Raw genomic sequence first — 21,313 nt, forward strand, 5'->3', positions numbered from 1 at the left:
CTAAGATAAGTGTGGAATATTTTATCTGCCTAGTTTTGCTATGAAACCCCTGATTGTTGGGACTTCACTTAGCCTGCGGAGCCGTTTGTTGCTATGCAAGCCCTGGACCTGTGTAACTAAAATGAAATAGAAGATAGGTGGAAGACTAAGATTATGGCTCCTCAGTACCAAAATGACCCTTTGTATAAGAAAGGGAAAACGAACTGGAGAATTTCTTTAGCTGGTATAGATGAAGAGAAGGTAAGATCTTATCTGTTCCAGAAAACATTTACAGTTATTTTAATAAATATACAGATGGTCCCTGAATTATGATAGTTCAACTTAAGACTTTCTGACTTTAGGATGGGGCGAAAGCAATATACATTCAGTAGGAATCACACTTCAAGTACCCACACAACCATTCTGATTTTTACTTTCGGTACAGTGTTCAATAAATTACATGAGACTGTCAACACTTTATTTTAAAATAAGCTTTGTGTAAGTGATTTTGCACAACTGTTGGCTAATATAAGTTTTCTGAGCATGTTTAAGATAGGCTAGGCTAAGCTATGATGTTTGGTAGGTTAATTGTATTAAATGCATTTTCAATTTAAGATATTTTCAACTTACAGTAGATTTATTGGGGCATAGCCCCATCATAAATCAAGGAGCATCTGTATGCTCAAAAAAAACTTTTTTACAAAGATGTGAGAATGAACATTAAAACTGCTAAACAGACAATTAATAGTAAAAGAGAGGAAACATCAATTTTGTAAGTATTGGCTAAAATTGCAATAAAATATGAAACTATAGTGTTACATAGGAAAATATAATCTAACTAGAATGCCTGTAAATTACCAAAGTAAATAGTTAAAGACTGTTATGAATTTTTCATATTTGGATCAATGAACTTATGGTTCATGACTCCATGCCCCTGGAATAGTGCACATTATTCAGCAGAACATTCATGCCTGGGGAGCAGGTGCAGCACATAGTGAGGAGCCCATCCCTTTACCCAGATAGCCTGAGTTTAAATTTTAGTTCTGCTTCTTACTGGCTTCTTACTTAGGCCAGTTATTTAACTCTTTCTTTCTCAGTTTCCTCATCTGTTAAAGGGCGAAAATAATAGATCTTATTAATAGAGTCTATGAAAACTAAATAAGATTCCTGATTATAAAGCACTTAGAACAGTTTCAGGCACACAGTAAGAGATCAATAAATGTTAGCTCTTCTTAATTATCTGGGGTCAATAAAAAATAACCTAGAATGTACATTTACATTGTTCATGGCTAACACATTTATATGTCTCAATAATTTGAAAATCTATATTTTCCCCAATTTTTATAATATTCATTCCTGAGTAAAATAATATGAAATATTAACTACTTGTCTCCTATAAACTAATACACAAATGTAAATTATACATATGTGTCTGGTATTTTATAAAATGTTAAATTTCATGACATGTTCAATTATATAAATTACACTTAAAGTAGCCATAATAACATAAATTACAGGAGTACAACAAATATATTTTGGATGAAATTGATAGTGTTCCATGTTATCTTACTAAATTTAGTGAATATATTAAGATAAAACTATTTGGCTCATTGAAAATTTGTTTACGGTAAAACTGAAACGTGTTAAATGAAACAAAAATTTTAAATAAAAGCTTGTGGTGTCTGTAGTACTAAATAAAATTTAATGTTTCCTTTAGGCTCAGTAGCAACATTTCTTTTTTAAAGATCGTTTTTTAGGTTACCTGAGAACTGATCATACGCTGAGACGAGCGAGCAATATTGGCAGGCAGACCAAAGAAACTAGGTTTGTCGTCCTCTGGAAGCTTTTCAATTACAGCACGATAGTCCTTAATATAAAGAAGTGAAAAACAGTTTTTCACTAAAGATTAAACTTACAACCACTGCAATCAGAAAAAATGGATATTGTGAAGTATTTATTATTCATATTTTATATTTTTTAGGTAAATTGCACTTTTTCTCTGTATTTTAACTCAGTTACCCATGGGAAATATTCTATCATGAATACGTCTTCATAGTTCAATTATTTGATACTAAAGGGACCCTGCATTGTTTAAAACAGACATATTTAAATGGCTATCCCTACAATGTATAAGACACTATGTTAGATGTTCTTAGGAAAGCTCTATAAGGTTTTTTTTTCCTGTAACTTACCAATCTGCAGAGTATAGTTCTGCTTATGTTAAATTAAGATAAATATTCCAGAAATCTGTGGTTGTTTTTTTTTTTTGAACTTAGAGAAACCTTAGAAACCTTATAAACTTACAGACACACCCAGTTATGCAGGCACTGCTCTGTAAATTACTTTATTACAAAGCGATTCCACAGTCAGTCTTCAGTTTGCCGGTGAGCTGTGATAAAAATGCATTGATAATCCTATCATTTCATCCTAAGAATTACACTAACCAATGCATAAGCTTGACTTGCTAATGCATTCATCTGAGTAGTTTTATTTACTCATTCATGACTTTAGATGAAAAACCAAGTATAGATTAAAAATATTTATTCAGTTTGGTCCAAAGGTGGGAATTGATTTGTTTTCATGAAGAGACAAGTTATTTTAAGGCAGTTATTACATATGCATCTAAACGATGTTTGCTGAAGTAAGGGTGGGGAGACTCATTCTCTGGCTTCCCATCATCCTTTCTCATTCTTGGAATCTGTCCCTGAAGTATTTCCAAGGAGAGAGTTAGGTTCCAAGAAGCCCAGGACCTGTTAAATATGTCAAATTTTTAAAGTCATGTTGTCCTTTGCAAGTCTTCCTTTCCTGTAGCTCAACATTTTTAAACTTCCTCAAGGTATTCAATCACAACATACACATGTATAAATGTATATGTACATGTATATGAGTTTATGTATATATGCATGTACCTGTGTGCATGTAAACAAGCATGTGCATATTTTCTTATCATCCTGGGAAACTTTTGGCATCTCCTTCTAACTCAATTAGATAGAAAGCTAAACAGTGATTCTCATAAATCATCCTATACATTTAAAACTATTACTCTTTGTAGAGTTATACACTTTGTTCATTTCAAAATAGCTATGAAATCTTCTCATCTAAATTGGCTAGAGTCTTCTGTCTATTTAGAACTACACTGACATGTTAGGTAAATAATTAGTAGCTGCATTTTCAGACTGATTTAACCTATTTGGACACAAAAGAATATATACTATATGATCCTATTTATATAAACAGGCAAAAGTAATCTAGGCTGTAGGAAGTCTGGACAATGTGCCCTTAGTGGGAGTAGCAGTAACTAGAGAGGAACATGAGGAGGGCTTCTGGGGAGCTGACAATGTTCTGCTTCTTGATCCCAGTGTTGGCTACACTCATGTGGTCAATGTACAAAAATTCATTGTATTGTACATTTATGATGTACATACACTTCTGTATGAATTTTTTCTTTAAGCTTCAGAGGCAAAAAACTTGTTGGTGTATACTATGTAAGATAAATACATGATAAATACATGATATACTGTTTGCTCATTCACTCTACAGTTCTCCTACTAGAAGGTAAACTCCATAGATGCTTCCCTGTATCAACAGTGCCTGGACCAGGGCTAACATTGAACAGATGCTGAATGCGTATTATTGAATGACTGAGTAAATGAAAGATACTTAAAAACAAAAAAGATGGGATACTTAAAATAGCACAGAGAATTACACAATTGAACAGATAAATATCTTTGTAGTTGGTGAATAAATGTATAATTATAATACTCTGTAATAAAAACATATTTGGGCATTTATACAAAAATAGGTTTATGGCAAAATAAAATAAAATTGAAATCTTTGGGCTATATTTAATACTATGTTCTGGAAAGGATGACTGCATTCTAGAAGGCTTTTATGTGATGACTCAAGGCAAAAAGCTACAGCCAGCTAAAATAAACACACATAAACAAAAACACTGCTGGGAAACACAGATAAAGTAGAACCTTTTATATATTTAGACCTGCTTTACATTTACAAGCCAGAAACTGAAGACAGATACTTGTTAAATAATATTTGACTTCTTTCATACTCTTCAATATATCAGAGTACACTCATGCCCACTAGGAAGTAGCATCTTCTCCCATTGCAGCTCTTTATTGCAGTCCTACATTCTTTGAATTTTCCTTGGCTACTCCCTTCAAGATTTGCCTACGTGCTAGTCTATTATCATTATGATCAATCTTCAGTAATTACCCAAAAGCTTATAGGACACTTGACTAGAGTTTGGAGAATCAGGCCACATATTGGGAATAAACATAATATTATCAACTGAGAATAATTACTTGTGCATTTGAAAAGAAATAATATATTTAACAATGTAAGAAATGATTCGAGTATCTATCCAGTAATTGATTGAAAATGACTAATTTTACTTACTAAAATGCTGCAGGATTTTGGTAGAGATGTGGAATATGGAAAAATGTTCTTGTTTCTTTGGTTTAATACATCAATTACTGAAGAATTAAAAAACTGTTTCAGGTATGACTGAAGAACTCTGAGGTCAAAATAGTTATCTATACGTCCTCCATAAATAGCATTTTCAAGTAAACCATGCACAAATTCCCACTGTACATCTTTGGTACCTATAGTTAAAAAAAAATACCTTTATTAATTTCATTTCTAAAATGTTAACTAAATTCCTGGCTCCAGTTATCTTTACAGGATATAGCAACATATACTTAATACAACTAAATCATTTCTTTAAATGATCATTAATAGCAGAAACTAGTATTTATTGAGGTTATTTAATCAAGTGAAATTTTCCAAATATTTTACACATATAAACTCACTTAATCCTCATAGAAAATACAGAAGTATTAATATTATACAACCACACACATGGAGAAATTAAGGCCTAAGGGGGCTGGGTCACCAAAATGAGAAAGTTACACAATTCCACAGATCTGGATTAGAAATGAGGTGCTCTGAATCGAGAGCCATTCTCTTATCTGCCATGTAATACCAGCTAATTAAATTGAAAATGCCTTAAAAGGACATATCCAAACATTTTATACAACTTTTGATGAAAACACTCAGTTCATAAAATAATGTGATTAATAGGGAAACTCTACAAAACACCTTCATACATTATAGTCTTCTAAACATCATGATTATTTACATAGTCAACTATCCATTTTCTATTCTAACAGAAATGTAGTTTAAAAAATCACAATGGAACTTCTTCTGTAAGATATTCTTTCATTTTGCAACAGACACATCCTCATAATAACAGTTCATTGGTAATGTTGCAATGTAATTAAATCTCAGGTCTGCAGTAAATACAGGAAACACATAACTATACTTAAACTACCTAGTTAACTTTGTTGTTAGCATTACTAGTTCAGTTCTATTGCATTACTATAACATTTACAGATAACTACAAAAATCGATGGCAGTATTCCTACATGCCTTGGGACAAAAGTGATTTAGGTTGCCTCCTGCAGTTGCTAAGGGCACCTACACAATGAGTAATAATTACATTTGTTTTCTGCCTATACCTTGTTGTTAATAGTGGCTAAATAGCAAAGGACTTTGCCAGGACTCAATTTTCTAGTTCTGCCTTGATACTTACTAACTGATACATGAGTAATGGATATGCCAGTCATTGATAAGTCAGTCACTAAGGAATATAGAGATTTTAGTGTACCCTTCAACTTATAAAATAGAAGAATCAGCCATTATATGAAATATTTTATAGAATTTTTATAAAAAGTCTTTTTTCTTTTTTTTTTTTCTTCAGCAGAGTCTCATTCTGTCACCTGGACTAGAGTGTAGTTGCGTCATCGTAGTTCATTGCAACCTCCAACTCCTGGACTCAAGTAATCCTCCTGCCTCAGCCTCCTGGGTAGCTGGGACTATAGGCATGCGCTGCCATGCCTGGCTGATTTTTGGAATTTTTTTCTTTGTAGAGACAGGCCCTCACTCTTGCTCAGGCTGGTCTTAAACTCCTGAGCTCAAGCAATCCTCCTGCTTCACCTTCCCAAAGTGCTAGGATTACAGGCATGAGCCACTGCATCTCTCCAATTTTTCTCCTTCTACCCATTGTTCTCAAAACAAATTTATGTCATTCAGGATAAAAAGAAATGAATAGAACTTAAATTACAACAATAGCAATAATAATAACAGCCAACAATTATTGATAGATTAACTCAATATATTAAATGTACTAAATTTTAAATGCTTCATGTGGCTTTTCTCATTTAAATCTCTCAACAATTAAACAAAGTGAGGTAGTGCCTACTACTATTCCTATTTTACAGTTCAGGAAACTCAGGTTTAAAGATTAAGAAACTTGCTCTGGGCTGCATAGCTACTACTTTATACAAATTGACCCTGATAATTAGAACTTTATCTCATTTTCACATTTAATTCTACATATATGGAAGCCCCTTGACATCAGCAAAATTTGTAATCAAGGTTTTTACAGTCAGATTTTTGTCATGAGATTCAATATCATTTTAAAGCATCTGCCTTTTATTTACCATTCAATGGTGTGACATATATAACGGTCACAGGATGCTATTAATTAATTATTAACACATCACAACTTGAAACACAATGATAAATCATTCAAACTCTCTGTGTTTTGGCTTCATCATCCGCAAAAGGGCACTAATGATACTTGTCTGTGGTATTATAAAATCAAATAACAGTTCAAAAGGATTTTGGAAAATTACCAAGTTTCTACGCAAGCTAAAGTATTAACAGTATTAGTCTGTATCATCCAAAAAATTCTGTGCCAAACATTAAAAACAATAGCTTGTGGAAGTCAGAAAAGTAGTTACCCTTGCATGGGCTGGGGGAATGTTGGGTCATACATAGAAAGAAGTAGGGAGGAGGTGCTTCCAGAATGCTGAAAATACTTTTCTTTTTCATTTTGTGCTAGTTACATAGGTTCAATTTACGAAAATATATTGAATTGTACATTTATGTGCAATTTTCAGATGTATAATTCAAAGAAATATTTTAAACAAAAAATTCACTTGGAATATTATTTGACATTAACTAATAATAGTGAACAAATACATACCCTATGACCTAGCAATTATATTCCTACATATATATCCAACAGAAATATACCCGTATGTTCACCTGAAGATACAGTAGCATTATTCATAATCATTCCAAACTGAAAACTATCCACATGTCTATCAACAGAAGTATGTATCATCACACAACAGCATACTATATAGCACTGAGAATAAATGGACAACTATGTGCAACCATATGAATGAATCTATCAAATATAATGTTCACCGAAAAACCTAAAGACATGCTGCATGTTTCCAGTTTTACAAAAACAGGCAAAACTAATCTATATAGTTAGGTGTCTGGTATCTACCTTAGGAGCATGGATAAGGGAGCTGAGGGATGGTAGTGACTAGAAGGCATCATTACATGGGGTAGACTCTGAGGTATTGGCAATGTTGTTTCTGGATTAAGATGCTGACTATGCCTAGATGGGTGTGTTCAGTTTGTGGAAATAACATTAAGCTGTAATCTTACAATATAAGTGTTTTTTGTACATATGTTGTACTTCATTAAAAAGGGTTTTTTTAACCTCAAAAATATAAAAATTAAAATGGGAATTAGCCACATTGTAGCTGCCCATCCTTATCCTTTTGCCAAAGAAAAATTACAGAATAATTTCTGATGCCATTAACTCAAAGGATAATTGAGTGCCTATAATGGGCTAGGCACTGTTACAGGTGTTAAGGACATACATGGCAAACAAGACAAAGACCTCACTTTAATGTAGAGATTACACTCTAGTGGGAAGAGAAACAAAATAAGAAAATGAATAAACAAGAAGATAAGCCTAAGACATTAGGTTGAACTAATGTATTAAAAGAATAAAACAAAGGGATAGAGAATGACTAGAAGATTAGATTCAGTGGTGAGAAAAAGGTCTTCTGAAGAAGATATGTCTAAGCTGAGAAGTGAATAATAGAGGAAGCCATATAAAGATGTAGGATGGAAGTATTTCAAACACAAGAACACCTACTAAAACCTTCAGGTAGGAACAAATCTGGCTTGTTTGAGGAACAGAAAGATGACAAACGTGGCAGAAGGTTTTAAATGGGGCAATTATATGCTTTGGTTTGCTTTTCTAGAAAGTAAACTTATTTACAAAATGAAGAATATTTGAAAGGGTGCTAAAGTAGAAGTAAGAAGACGAGGTAAGAAGGTATTGCTTGGACTGCCAAGGCATTAATGAAGCTGAAATGAAGGGAATAGAATCATGATGTAATTTGGAAATGGAAAGGACAGAAATTGCCCAAGCACTGCATGTTTGAGGATGAGAAAATGGAAAGAATCCATGATGACTAATAGGCTCTGAGCTTTAACAGTTTCACGAATGGCAGGGGTCATCTACCAAAATGGGGCAAACTCAGAGAAGAGTGGTTTGGCAGGGTGGCAGGGTTACAGGATTGGGGATAGACAGGAGAAAGAAATTGAGAGTTCTGTTTCTAAGTTTTAAAACATTTTTAAGTTTGAGATTATTCTGAACATATTCTGTTCTCTAACCCATCATTGATCTAAACTCTAGTGTTCTCTTCCCTTGGCCCTGCACAGTAAGCTTTAGAGATTGGACTGTTCCTGTCTTCAAGCAGACAGAGAGCTAGATGGCCTGAGGAGATCAGATTGTCTTATTTGGTGCACTACTTCAATCTATTATTTGAATCCTACTTAATAATTCCACTATGAACCCACAAATCCTTGGTACTGACCTTATTCTGCTATACTCCTGAATTTTAACAGTCCCCTTGAAAGATACCTGAATCATTCAGTTGAAGTCTGAAACTTTTTGAAGGCCAAAGTGAAGACAAGTTCTTTCTAGCTTTCTACTTCCACAGAGCTATAAATGAATCAAAAATCTAAAGGAATATATAAAAACCAACGACCACAATAGATAATGTAAGAACTCTCATATAACACAGGCATGACAATCAGAACCTAAAAAGCAATATAAAAAACAAAATGCAAATTTTGTGATAGGGAGTTAAGCCACTTCTCAAGAAACCATATAGTTAATAGGACCTCCAATAAAAATTTTCATTAACACCAGAGATAAAATTTTTCATCATTAGAACTTACCATCGAAGAGTCTGTCAATAATGTTGTACCCAGCCCGAAGATCTGATAAAGAAAACTCATAAAACTTCGTCCAGCCCTGTCAAAACAAATTTAAAAAATAGTAAAGAACTAAGCAATGTTCAAAGATATATATGCATGCATCACTGTCCTTACAATCTTAAATAAAACTAACAACATATACTAAAAAATACAACTTCTAAGAATTTTTAATAAAAGTTATACACAATAAATCTAAAGTGAATTTTTTAAAAAACAAATTTACTGACCACAGCATAAAAGTACTTTATAATATCATATTAGTTTTCATCATTTAAGTACGTGACAATATAGTCAGAGAGAACAAACTGGTGTTGTAAATTTTTTATTCTACTTACTGCATATACATTGAGATATTTCCTATCATTTTATCCTTCAGAATTATGGATTTTTTCCACAAACATAAAAACAGAAATATTGCAAAAATGGCTCCAAAGCATAAAGCAATATTATCTGTATATTCATTCATATTGAACCACAAAGCATTCATATTTGAACTAAATAAAATTATACCTATAACTAATAGCTACAATGTTTGTATAAATAGAACATTGATAGGGCTCTACATTGTGTAGAAAATAATATGAAACATAATTAAAAATAATTTCTATGAGGCTTCCATTGACTGTAACTAATTAGTCCTATGTAATAAAATAAGTTCAAATTAAAATATATTTAGGCTTGGATATCATTTAGGAATACTGATACACATTTTATTCAGTCATTCATCATTCAAAAATATTTTTAAAATGTGTATTATATGTCAGGATCTGGCAATATAAGAATAACTAAAACATAAATAATCTCTGTCTTTATGTAACTTTCAGTCAAATGTGGGCAAGAGTAGGGTAGAGACAATCACTCAAATACATATACAACTATAAACTATAATAACTTTGATGGAAAGAAACATACTTGAATTGTTTGCATATGTGTTTATATATACACACACACATATAGACATATGTATGCATACACACACATATATACATAAAAAAGATCTGACCTAATCAAAGAGGTAAGGGAAAGTCACCCTGATGAGGAGCAGGTTGACACAGAAAGACAGACAAAAGTAGACAGATTTGAGAACTAGTTAGGAAAATAAAACAGAATTTTTGTACTGGATTGTAATGGAAAGTGAAGATACCAAAAAAAGACTTCTAAGGTTATACCTTATTCAAATGGATGGTGGTCATTCATTAATAATTGAAACACTAAAAGAATATAACGTTTGGGAAGAAATATTATGAGATCACTAAACAATTATGAGATCACTAAACAAAACTCACTAAACAGAAACATATGGAGCACCTGATATATACCAGGCACTGTTTTGGTCAATAACAATATAGCAAACAATGAAAGAGACAAAAATTGGCTGGGTGCAGTGGCTCACGCCCGTAATCCTAACACTTCGAGAGGCTGAGGCAAGAAGATCACTTGAGGCCAGTAGTTCAAGACCAGTCTGAGCAAAAGCGAGACCTGATCTCTACAAAAAATACAAAATTAGCCGGGCATGGTGGTACATGTCTGTAGTCCCGGCTACTTAGGAGACTGAGGCAGAAGGATTACTTGAACCCAGGAGTTCGAGGATGCAGTGAGCTATGATGAGGCCACTGCACTCCAGCCTGGGCAACAGAGTGAAACCCTGTCTCAAAAAAAAAAAAAAAGAGAGAGACAAAAATCTGTGCTCTTGGGAAGCTGGTACTTCTAGGACTTTATCCAGAATATGTGAATTTTCAGTTATCTTTAAGACACACACCTGGGTAGGTCAATTGTTTGATAATACAAACCTAGAGCTTAGAAAATTGATCTGGGTTAAATTTATAAATTTGGGGATCAATAACATTTGGACAATTATTCCTAAAAATGAGTACCATGAAAACAAAAGGTTTAAACTTCATTAAGTTATAATATTTAAGAATTAAATATCTGTATAGGATAGGTACCATAAACAGTTAACGAAATTCCTATATTTTAACTAAACTTTCTCCAACTCAAAACAGTCTTATTAATAACATTTCTTATATCATTCTATTAGACTATATTTGTGAAAAGAAATGTTTATTTCCTTAAAAAGTTTTAAAATACTTTAAAGACCAATATTTATAAAACCCCCAAATTAGAAGACTGCTGCTATCAATATTACTTAATATATATCCCTAAGACATCATCTCTAGTAATTAAATAGTATTCTATATTTTGTCTACTTCTACCTCCACTGTTATGATTTTTGTAAGATCAAATTTATGGTATGAAAAAAAGGGACATTCTCAAACTTTTTTTGTGGGAAAGTGAACTGCTATATCCTCTACGGGGAGCAATTTTAGTAATATTTACAAATTTTAAAAAATATACATATCCTTTGGCCCAAACATTCCACATTTAGGAATTGGCCACTGTGAATAAGTATTAAAGGAAGCAGGTATAGAGATATCTATTGCAACATTTCTTTTTCGTAATAGCAAAAGTTGAAAAGCCTTGCATACTCATCCAAAAATACAAAACTGTTAAAAATTGATATCATGTAATACAAATAATATTTTTAAATTAGGCATTAAACAGGTACTGATATTAACAATCTCAAACGTATTGTTTAAAAAGTAAGGTTCAGGCCAGGCACAGTAGCTCACACCTATAATCCCAGCACTCTGGGAGGCCAAGGCGGGAGGATTGCTTGAGGTCAGGTGTTCAAGACTAGCCTGAGCAAAAGCAAGACCCTGTCTCTACACAAAACAGAAAAAATAAGCCAGGCATGGTGATGTGCACCTGTGGTCCCAGCTACTTGGGAGGTTGAGGGAGAAGGATCACTTGAGCCCAGGAGTTTGAGGTTGCAGTGAGCTAAAGGGACAAAAGGAGGAGACTCAGTTTCAAAAAAAAAAAAAAAAAAGCAAGGTTGAGAACTGTGTTTCCAACATGCTACCATTTGAGTTACAAAGAACATATATATATATAAATTCATAAAATGTTTGTATTTTTATACAATATAAAGCACACCCAAGAAATGGTTAACAGTAGATCCCCTGAGAATAGAAAACAGTGGGTGGCAGGGTGATAAGGAGGAAGGAAACTAATTTTTCATTGCAAATCTTTTTACAGCTTTTAAATTTATACCATGTGCATGTATCTCTTAACACACAATGAAATCTAATTTTCTCAGTAAAGGTCCATCATTATCAGTCATCTTCATTAATCAGTCAGGATTAACTGATACATTAGGCTAAGTATGGATATCAGAGAAGTTAGAAGCAAAGAATTTAGAGGAAATTGGGCCTAGCCATTTTGGAGCTCTATAGCTTTTTAGGTGTGATTCATTGAGCCAGTTAATTGTCATAAACGAAATGCATTTTCCTCCTTTGTAAAATGAAAATAATAAGTGTACCTTTCCCATAAGCATAGTATGCAAATTATAGAAACAACACAATCCTATTATTGTTTATCATTTCATCTGTTTAACAAATATTTATTGACAGGCTACATGTCAGTCACTGTGTTAAGCACTTTTAAACATTTACTATTTCATTTAATCCCCACAATAAAGGTAAACATAATCATTATTACCATTCTACAGTTGAGGAAACTGGTGTTTATTGGCATTAAAGCAATTGACCCAGTCACGCATCAAGGAAATTCTAGAGTCAGGACTCAAATCCAAGTCTAACTCCAGAACTTACGCTCTTATTTGGACATGTAACTGAAATAGAAAGGGAGGCTAAAAGGCAGGTAGGGTGAGGAGGGAAGGCAGTTTGAGGAGATATTTTCCTCAACAGATGTGGGCAAAGTTGAAAAAAGAGGAAGGGAAAATTTAAAGATAAAAGAGTGATGCAGTTTATGGCTGAGATAGGCATTTGGCAAGAAAAACTGACCATGAGTACCAGATATGACTGCCAAAGCAATGGAAAAAATTCAATTTATTGGTGGAGCTAACAACAACAGCTAGAGCCTACGGTGAAAAAGAGCTTGATGAATTCAAGATCTTAAAGAAGCCCAGCATGACTGTAGTATAGAGTATAAGTGAGACAAAGGGCCCCAGAGGAGGATGAGGCAGGTCTTTTCTTCTGAACTATGGCAAGAAACTTGCATATTTTTTCCCAATTACAATAGAAAGCCATTTTATGGATTTTAAGCACAGCAATGAAATAATCAAACTCATATATCAGAAAGATAATTCTGGCTGCTACATGCAAAAAGCAGGAAGAACAGTTAGAAGGCTAGCTCAGAAAGTCAATACAGGTGAGAAGTGATAGGGGATTGGAAACAATGGTGAAGAAGTGCTCACGTTTGAGTTATATTTTGGAAGTAGAATCAATAAAACTTGATATTGGATTGGATAGGAAAGCTAAGAAACAAAACATATCAAGAACAACTCCTGGGTTTTTCACTTGAAGAAGCAGAGGGATATTGATGTCTTTTTCTGAAAAGGATATACTAAAGAAAAAATTGGTATGGGAATTCAGTTTTTTAAGTTTGAGATGTCTGGGAGTCATAACCATGGCAATACCTAACACTCACTGAGGGCTTATGATGGGTCATGAATTGTTCTTAATACTTTAATTCAATGAAATGTAAAGTAGGTGACTATATACTGTCTAGAAGATTAGCCAGAAAAGATAAGATTGGAGATATAAATTTACAAGTCATGAGCCAAATTATGATTAATCCTAGCCATTTATACTAGATTGTAAAAACTTCTAAAATAAAAAAATATAAGCTTAAAATACAGGAAAGACATGTTCTTACTTACTTGTGGAATATAATTTCTTCTTTCTTGACATGCAGCATGAAACCATGCAAAACTGAAGAGAGCCTGAGCTCGATGTATATTATCTTTTTTGTTAATTTGCTCAGGAGTCCAAGACTCATAAGTGCGCATTAAATTCTTCTTTAAACCTGGAGGTGACTAAAAAAAAAAAAATTAATAGACTTCCTATTGCTAAAATCTTACAAATGAAATAAATCAGTATTTAACATATTTGAGAACATATTTTGAAGAAAATTTTCTCCTAGTTCACAAGTTTGACTTAAATTATTTTATTATATTATTTCAAAATGTACAAATATAAAACTAATTTTAAACTCCTTATATACAAAAGTTCATCTCAATTATAAATACAGAATAATTTTTCAAATTAAAAAATCTACATAGCCATATATTCAAAATAACCAAGTAAGTTTTATGTGATCATTTAGGTTTTTTTTTACTGAAATGAAATCACTTACAATTTACAATATGATACTGATTGTTATAGGGCAGGTGGTTGAATTTAATATGCCAATTTTTCCTCACTAGTTGCTATTTAAATTTCCATGAGGACTTCCGACCATTTACATATAATACCAACTAATCTTCCTTGCACATTAGTCCAAAGTTAAAGTGGGTATTTCCTAACATTGCTAGGCTTATAAACACAAATATACACCCAGGAACTGAAATTGTATATTGGACTAGTACTCAATCAAAAAAAAAGTTCATCCACATGCACAAGATATGTTAATATCATATTTTTACTTTTTTTTTTTTATTTTTCATTCAACAATCCACTATCATTTCCAATATATCATATTTTTAAATGATAAAAGAAAATTTTCAAGTTACTGGAAAAATAGCAAAATAACCCCCCACAAAAGAATTCCAGTGTAAAAAATACATATATGATGTGGATTTGTCTGTCCACGTTATTTTAATAGGCTGTTTTAAAGGGAAAATCTTTCTTCCAAAATGGTTTCTAACATAAAATGAAAAAACATAATTCAAGTCAATACTTTAAGAATGCCTGCTACAAAAAATAGGAAATATAGGCCTCACCGGTGTCTTTTCATTGTTATTTCTCAAATAAAAAGACTTTTTTGTTTAAAATAAAAATATACTATTGAAGTACTAAGTATCAAATTTACACTTTTAAAATGAAAGCTCTTCACATTTATGAAACATTTATAAAAAATTATCACAGACTAGTGCACTTTTCTGAGCACTAGTCAATAAAACGTGACAGTAGGAAACCAAACAACTTAGTTTTTCTTAAAGGCACTATATTAAAGATCATGCAAATTAATAAATCATATACAAATACAGACTACTTGAAAAATAACAAAACAAAAACACTGATATGTTTTTGAGATAAAATTATGAGCTAAGGCCAAAGATATATTCAACTGCAAATTCACAGACTTAGAATAATTTCAGTATTAATGCAAGTAAATATAAAGCAATTGAGTATTCAACTTAAGAAATCAGGAAGAATGAAAGCAAATAAAAATCTAAAGAAAGCATCAGGAAGAAAAAAAATACAGAAAAAAGCAGGAAATTCAATGAATAGAAAATAATGAGAAAAAAGTAAATTCGTAAGTATGGCATTAGTTAGTTGGCAAAAATTTTAAAACAATTCTGACAACTAATCAAAAAAGGGAACAAAAATAATGAAACGGATTTAACAATTTTTAAAAATAATATGTATGTATACATACACACAAACATGCACAGTAGTAAGTTTGAACATCTCAATAAACTGCACTATTTCCTAAGATAGTTAAAATTATTTACATTGATTCAAGAAACAGAAAATAAATTCACTAATAATTCAAAACAAATTGAAAATTTTCATAAAAGTATAATCAAATTACTTCCTAAAAAGATCTTGGAAAAGGTTGCACATTAAGTTAAAATATTCAAGGAACAGTTTCCCTGGTATATTAATTCTTCATTATTGAAATATTTACTGAATTCCTCTTACACGTCAGATATTATATAATAAGTTCAAAAAAGTAGCACCTGCATCATAGCTCATACAATCCAGTTCTAGAATACAGATTAGTAGAAGGGCATATTTGGAAAGCAGCAGGGAAAGTTTCTGAAAAGGTTCTTTCTTACTAGACCTTATAATGATATTCACTCATTAACATATTTCCAATATTAAATCATCTTTGCATTCCTGGATTAATACTTATGCTTTTCTTCCTGAAATTAACACCTTCAGATGAAAAATAAAAGTAGAAGTACTGATCTAAAATAACAGGTAGTTACAAACACTAAGATGACAGTTTTCTTCAGAAAAAAGATTATGTAAAATAGAAAAGTTTCTAAAAATTGAGAGAAAATGCAAACAGAACTTCCTCTGCCAGTGCTTAAAAGTTTTAATTCAGTTTGTTGTTTTATTTATGACTTTGACAAGTTATACAATATCATTACAAACACATTAGGTTTTATTCATTTATTTATTTATTTTCTGAGACAGAGTCTTGCTCTGTTGCCCAGGCTAGAGTGCCGTGATGTCAGCCTCGCTCACGGCAACCTCAAACTCCTGGGCTCCAGCAATCCTTCTGCCTCAGCCTCCCAAGCAGCTGGGACTACAGGCATGCACCACCATGCCCGGCTAATTTTTTCTATATATATTTTTAGTTTTCCAGTTAATTGTTTTCTATTTTTAGTAGAGACAAGATCTCGCTCTTGCTCAGGCTGGTCTCAAACTCCTGAGCTCAAACAATCCACCCGCCTCAGCCTCCCAGAGTGCTAGGATTACAGGCGTGAGCCACCGTGCCCGGTGCACATTAGGTTTTAGATACATCAGGTTTGGGGTAGATCTACATAGCATTACATGTTAGAAGGATGTAAAGATGAATGAAAGGACAGAAGAAAAAAAGGACGAATGGACTGAAAATCCTGAAAATCTAATTTACTAATGAAAACTGGATATCCACACACAAAAAAATGAAGTTAGACCTTCACTTTACATCATATACAAAAATTAACTCAAAATATATTAAAGATCTAAATGTAAGACCTGAAACTATAAAATCCTAGAAGAAAAGCTTCATTACATTGGATTTGGTTGTGACTTCTTAGATATGACACCAAAAGCACAGGCAAAAAGAGCAAGAGCAGACAAACGGGACATCAAACTTAAAAACTTCTGTGCAGAAAACAATCAACATGAGTAAAAATATATCCTCCCATTTACAGAATGGGAGACTAAATTTGCAAACCACATATCTGATAAGGGGGGGGTTAGTATCCATAATATATAATGAACTCCTACAACTCAACACAAAAAGCCAAATAATCCAATAAAAAATGGGGAACAGATTTGAATAGACATTTCTCCAAAGAAGATATACAAGTGTCCAACATGTATATGAAAAGACGCTCAAATCACTAATCATAAAGGAAATGCAAAAACACAATGAACTATCACTTCACATCCATTAAGATGACTGCTATTAAAAACACCACCATCACATAGCAAAGTATTGGTGACGATGTGGAGAAAATGTGAAGTGTTAGTGGGAATGTAAAATGGTGCTGCCATCATGGAAGACAGTATGGAGTTCCTCAAAAAATTAGAATTATTGTATGATCCAGCAATCCCACTTCTGAGTATATATCAAAAATAATTGAAAACGAGATCTTGAGGGGATATGTGCTCACCTATCTTCATTGTATTATTCACAATGGCCAAGAAGCAGAAGACCTAAGTATCCCCTGATGGATGAATGGATAAAGAAAATGAGGTATATACATACAATGAAATATTATTCAGTCTTATGGAAATCCTGTCATATGCTAAAACATGGATGAAACTTAAGAACATTATGCTAAATGACATAAGCCAGTTAGAAAAAGGTAAATACTACATCATTCTACTAAAGGAAGTATCTAAAGTATTTTCTCCCATGTGTTCTTTTTCCCCCAACAATGTGCAAGGTTATGAGTGCTATATTATATCTGTAAGAAAAAGATCTGGACTGAATGGTAAAAAAATAAAAAGAAATAAAGTAGTCAAACTCTTAGAAACAGAAAGTAGAATGGTGGTTGCCAGGAGCTACGGGGAGGGGACAATGAGAGTTGCTGTTCAATGGATACAGAATCTCAGTTGTGCAAGATAAAAAAGTTATAGAGATTTATTGACAACAACGTGCATATAGTTAATGGTATTGTACTGTACACTTAAAAATGGTTAAGATGGTAAATTTTATGTTATATGGTTTTTACCACAATAAAAACGAAAAAAATGATATTGAAACAAAATTTGAAAAGATTTAAATGAATTTTTATATCACCTTATGTTATTACTTATGTATATTATACCTCATCTAAATATAAAAGTTACATGTTTTATATAACAGATGGTTGTTTACAAAGCTTTAGAAGGCATGTATAGATTACTGCTCTCATACAACTAATAATCCAAGTTTTAAATCTTCTTACCTCATACGTTATCTTCAAACTTGACTGTAGTAAGATAGGGGTAAAGTTGGGATGAACTTCTGCAGTAAGCCAAAGACGAAAGGTATCTTTAGGTTGAAGAGTATTCAATTCCTTGTTTATAAAAACAATAAAAATCTACTTAAATATACACACCAATTTCCCTTTTATTAATCTATTATTAACAACTTTTTTCTACAAAACCTATTCCATGACCTTCTGATATATTTCTCAATGTTCTGATTACATTCCCTGTATATTTTTATCTTTCCTATTACTAGCTTAGTATAATGAATGAGAACTTGGACCCGGAGCCAAGGTAGACAGACTGGGCTGAAAGCCAAACTTTTCCACTAATTTGCTGGGTGACCTTTGGGCTCTTTGATGTACACCATCTCTAAATAAGAATAATAAAACCTACCACATAGGGTTGTGTAAAATAAATGCCAAAACAGTATCTGCTACATAGTAAGTACAAATAAGTGCTTCTATAATTACTATGCCTCAACTACCAGCCATCTTCAGGCCTTCATATTCTCATTGGTTCAATCCATGCTTCAACAGGGTTATATATAATGATATTGGTCACCTTTTTCACAATTTTTAGTAGCACGTATTGCCTATAATATGAATTCCAAACTTCACCATACAAATTCATCTGCCCATGCCCTTTATACTGTACACTTTAGTCATTTATTCAGGTTTTTATGCCTGTCTTTAGTCATCATATTTCTTCTGCCTATTATTCTCTTTGTAACCTGAAAAATTCTTACTCATCTGTCAAAATACAATTTAAATATCATGTCTTAGGGGAATATCTTCTACAACTCTTCACTACCACAATCCCAAGCAGAATTAATCACCATGTCATTTTGTAAATTCTCTTCTATAGTATTCATCATACCACGATATAGTTATTTATTAATGTGGCTGTCTCTTCTAAACTAAGTTCCTAAAGAGCAGTTATAAATGCTATATTTAGCCAGCATGTAGCATAATTCCTGAGTTTTATCATATTCAGCAAGTATCTTTAAATTGAATGAATGAATGACACAAGAAAAATGTGATAGTTCTAAAGAAAAGTCTAAAAATTATCTTAATATAAACTACATCTGACACATTCATTTAACATCATGTGAAATGTAAACTTAAGATGACCAAAATATGGCAAAAAAAAAAATGGCCATAAAAATATTATTCTTGCTTAAAATTGTAAATGACGAAATGTATTTACACCTTAAGATTTCAAAGTGTAAAGTTTATATAAAAATTTTCTTTGGGTTAGCACATTTAAAAAAACAATTTAAAAGATAAAAGGAACAATAAATTTGTGATATAATTGAATTTACAATAAATTTGTAAATTTATAATCCAAACAGCTCATCCAAACTTTCCAAGATAAAAGCAAATAAGAAATTTTTTTTTATAATTTTGTATTATAATCTACTCTATATTTTTCAAAAAGTTCTAATTAGATATGTTTTCAAGGTAATAACTGTAATTATATTTCACATAGATTAAGAGCTATCAATCAACTGTTTAGAACAGAAAGCAGGATTCAAGTATTGGCTGGTCTTCTTCATATGTTTTAAAACATAAGATACATCAGACATGAATTTTACATTTTTACACATTACTGATTTTATGAGACAGGATCCCACTCTGTTGTACAGGCTAGAGTGTAGTGGCATCATAACAGCTCACTGCAACCTCAAACTCCTGGGCTCAAGCAATCCTCCTGCCTCAGCCTCCTAAGTAGCTGGGACTACAGGCATATGCCACCAAGCCCAGAAAATTTTTGTATTTTTGGTAGAGACAGAGTCTCACTCTTGCTCAGGCTAGTCTCAAACTCCTGGCCTCAAGTGATCCTTCCTCCTCCGCCTCCCAAAGTGCTAGGATTAGAGGCATAAGCTACCATGCCTGGCCCTGCATTACTGATTTTTACAGAAAACTGTAAGAAAATCACATGACTATTCATATATATTTCAGTTCCAACAACTATTATCTTTTCTTGATTACAAGTAATGAATCATCATGGTCCATGAATTCATTCATTCACTCATTAACTCATTTCAAGGTTTACTGATTACCTATTTGCTAAGGTGCTGTAGTTGCCAATTTATTAAGGCTGCACAAATTTTCAACATCTCATAACTGGGCTAGGACCTCCATCTATATACTCTATTTTGTTTGGGTCTATTCTATAGGATTGCACAAATTTATTAGTACTTTATTTATTTAGGACTTTTTATATATTTATTAGGATTGCAAAAATTTTCAGCACCTCACAACTAGGCTAGGACCTCCTCAATCTATTCCATACTCTATATACTACTTCCACCAGACAAATTAAATACTAACTCTCAAGTTAAAGACTTCTTTTGGCTATCTAAGTCCTAGGACAAAAACTCCAAAATCTCCTGCACAGTTATGAGGATATTCTATAACCTAGTCATCTAACTCCATTTCCCTACACTGCCCTACAAGGCCCTTCTAGCACTGTCAAGGACATCTTTTCATTTGTTGTAGTAGGCATGCACATCCCGAACACTGTATCTCTATACTTGTGCTGCTGGAATTAACCATGTTATTCTTTCTTTACCTACATTTAGCTAAATCCCATTTGGCCCTCAAGGAACATCTTCTCCTCAGAGTCATCTCTAAGTACCCAAGACTATATTCATCTTTCTTAAATGAGCACCAGACTTAAATCCAGGTTTGCATTTAAAACCTATCCAATGATTTATTCTGTCTCAAAGTTACTTCCCTCTTGAGGCTATTTGAGGTAAATGAAATGTTGGCTTCAGTTTACATTCTAGCTTCCTTCGCACCTACAAAGTTCTGAGGTTCCCTCTGACTCTCCTCTATATCCTTTCTCCCTGTACAGATGAAGAGAACAAGAGCATAAAGCGAAAGTAATGATATAAATAGGTCTTGTACAATCTTTTAAAGCATCTCTCTATT

At 32.6% G+C, this 21,313-nt stretch overlaps 1 protein-coding gene across 1 annotated transcript in view; it reads right to left on the reverse strand.

Annotated features, from left to right (window-relative positions):
• The window catches only part of DYNC2H1 (dynein cytoplasmic 2 heavy chain 1), a 279,710-nt gene that overhangs the window by 93,962 nt on the left and 164,435 nt on the right, over positions 1 to 21,313 (reverse strand). Inside the window, exons 78-82 of the mRNA XM_045556812.1 lie at positions 18,353 to 18,463; positions 13,895 to 14,050; positions 9,115 to 9,190; positions 4,393 to 4,598; positions 1,742 to 1,846 (exon numbers count right to left, since the gene is read on the reverse strand). Coding sequence (XP_045412768.1) covers positions 1,742 to 1,846; positions 4,393 to 4,598; positions 9,115 to 9,190; positions 13,895 to 14,050; positions 18,353 to 18,463 — 654 coding nt within the window. The remainder of the gene's footprint in view (positions 1 to 1,741; positions 1,847 to 4,392; positions 4,599 to 9,114; positions 9,191 to 13,894; positions 14,051 to 18,352; positions 18,464 to 21,313) is intronic.

The sequence above is a fragment of the Lemur catta genome, chromosome 7 (assembly GCF_020740605.2).
Source record: "Lemur catta isolate mLemCat1 chromosome 7, mLemCat1.pri, whole genome shotgun sequence".
Taxonomy (NCBI): Eukaryota; Metazoa; Chordata; class Mammalia; order Primates; family Lemuridae; genus Lemur; species Lemur catta.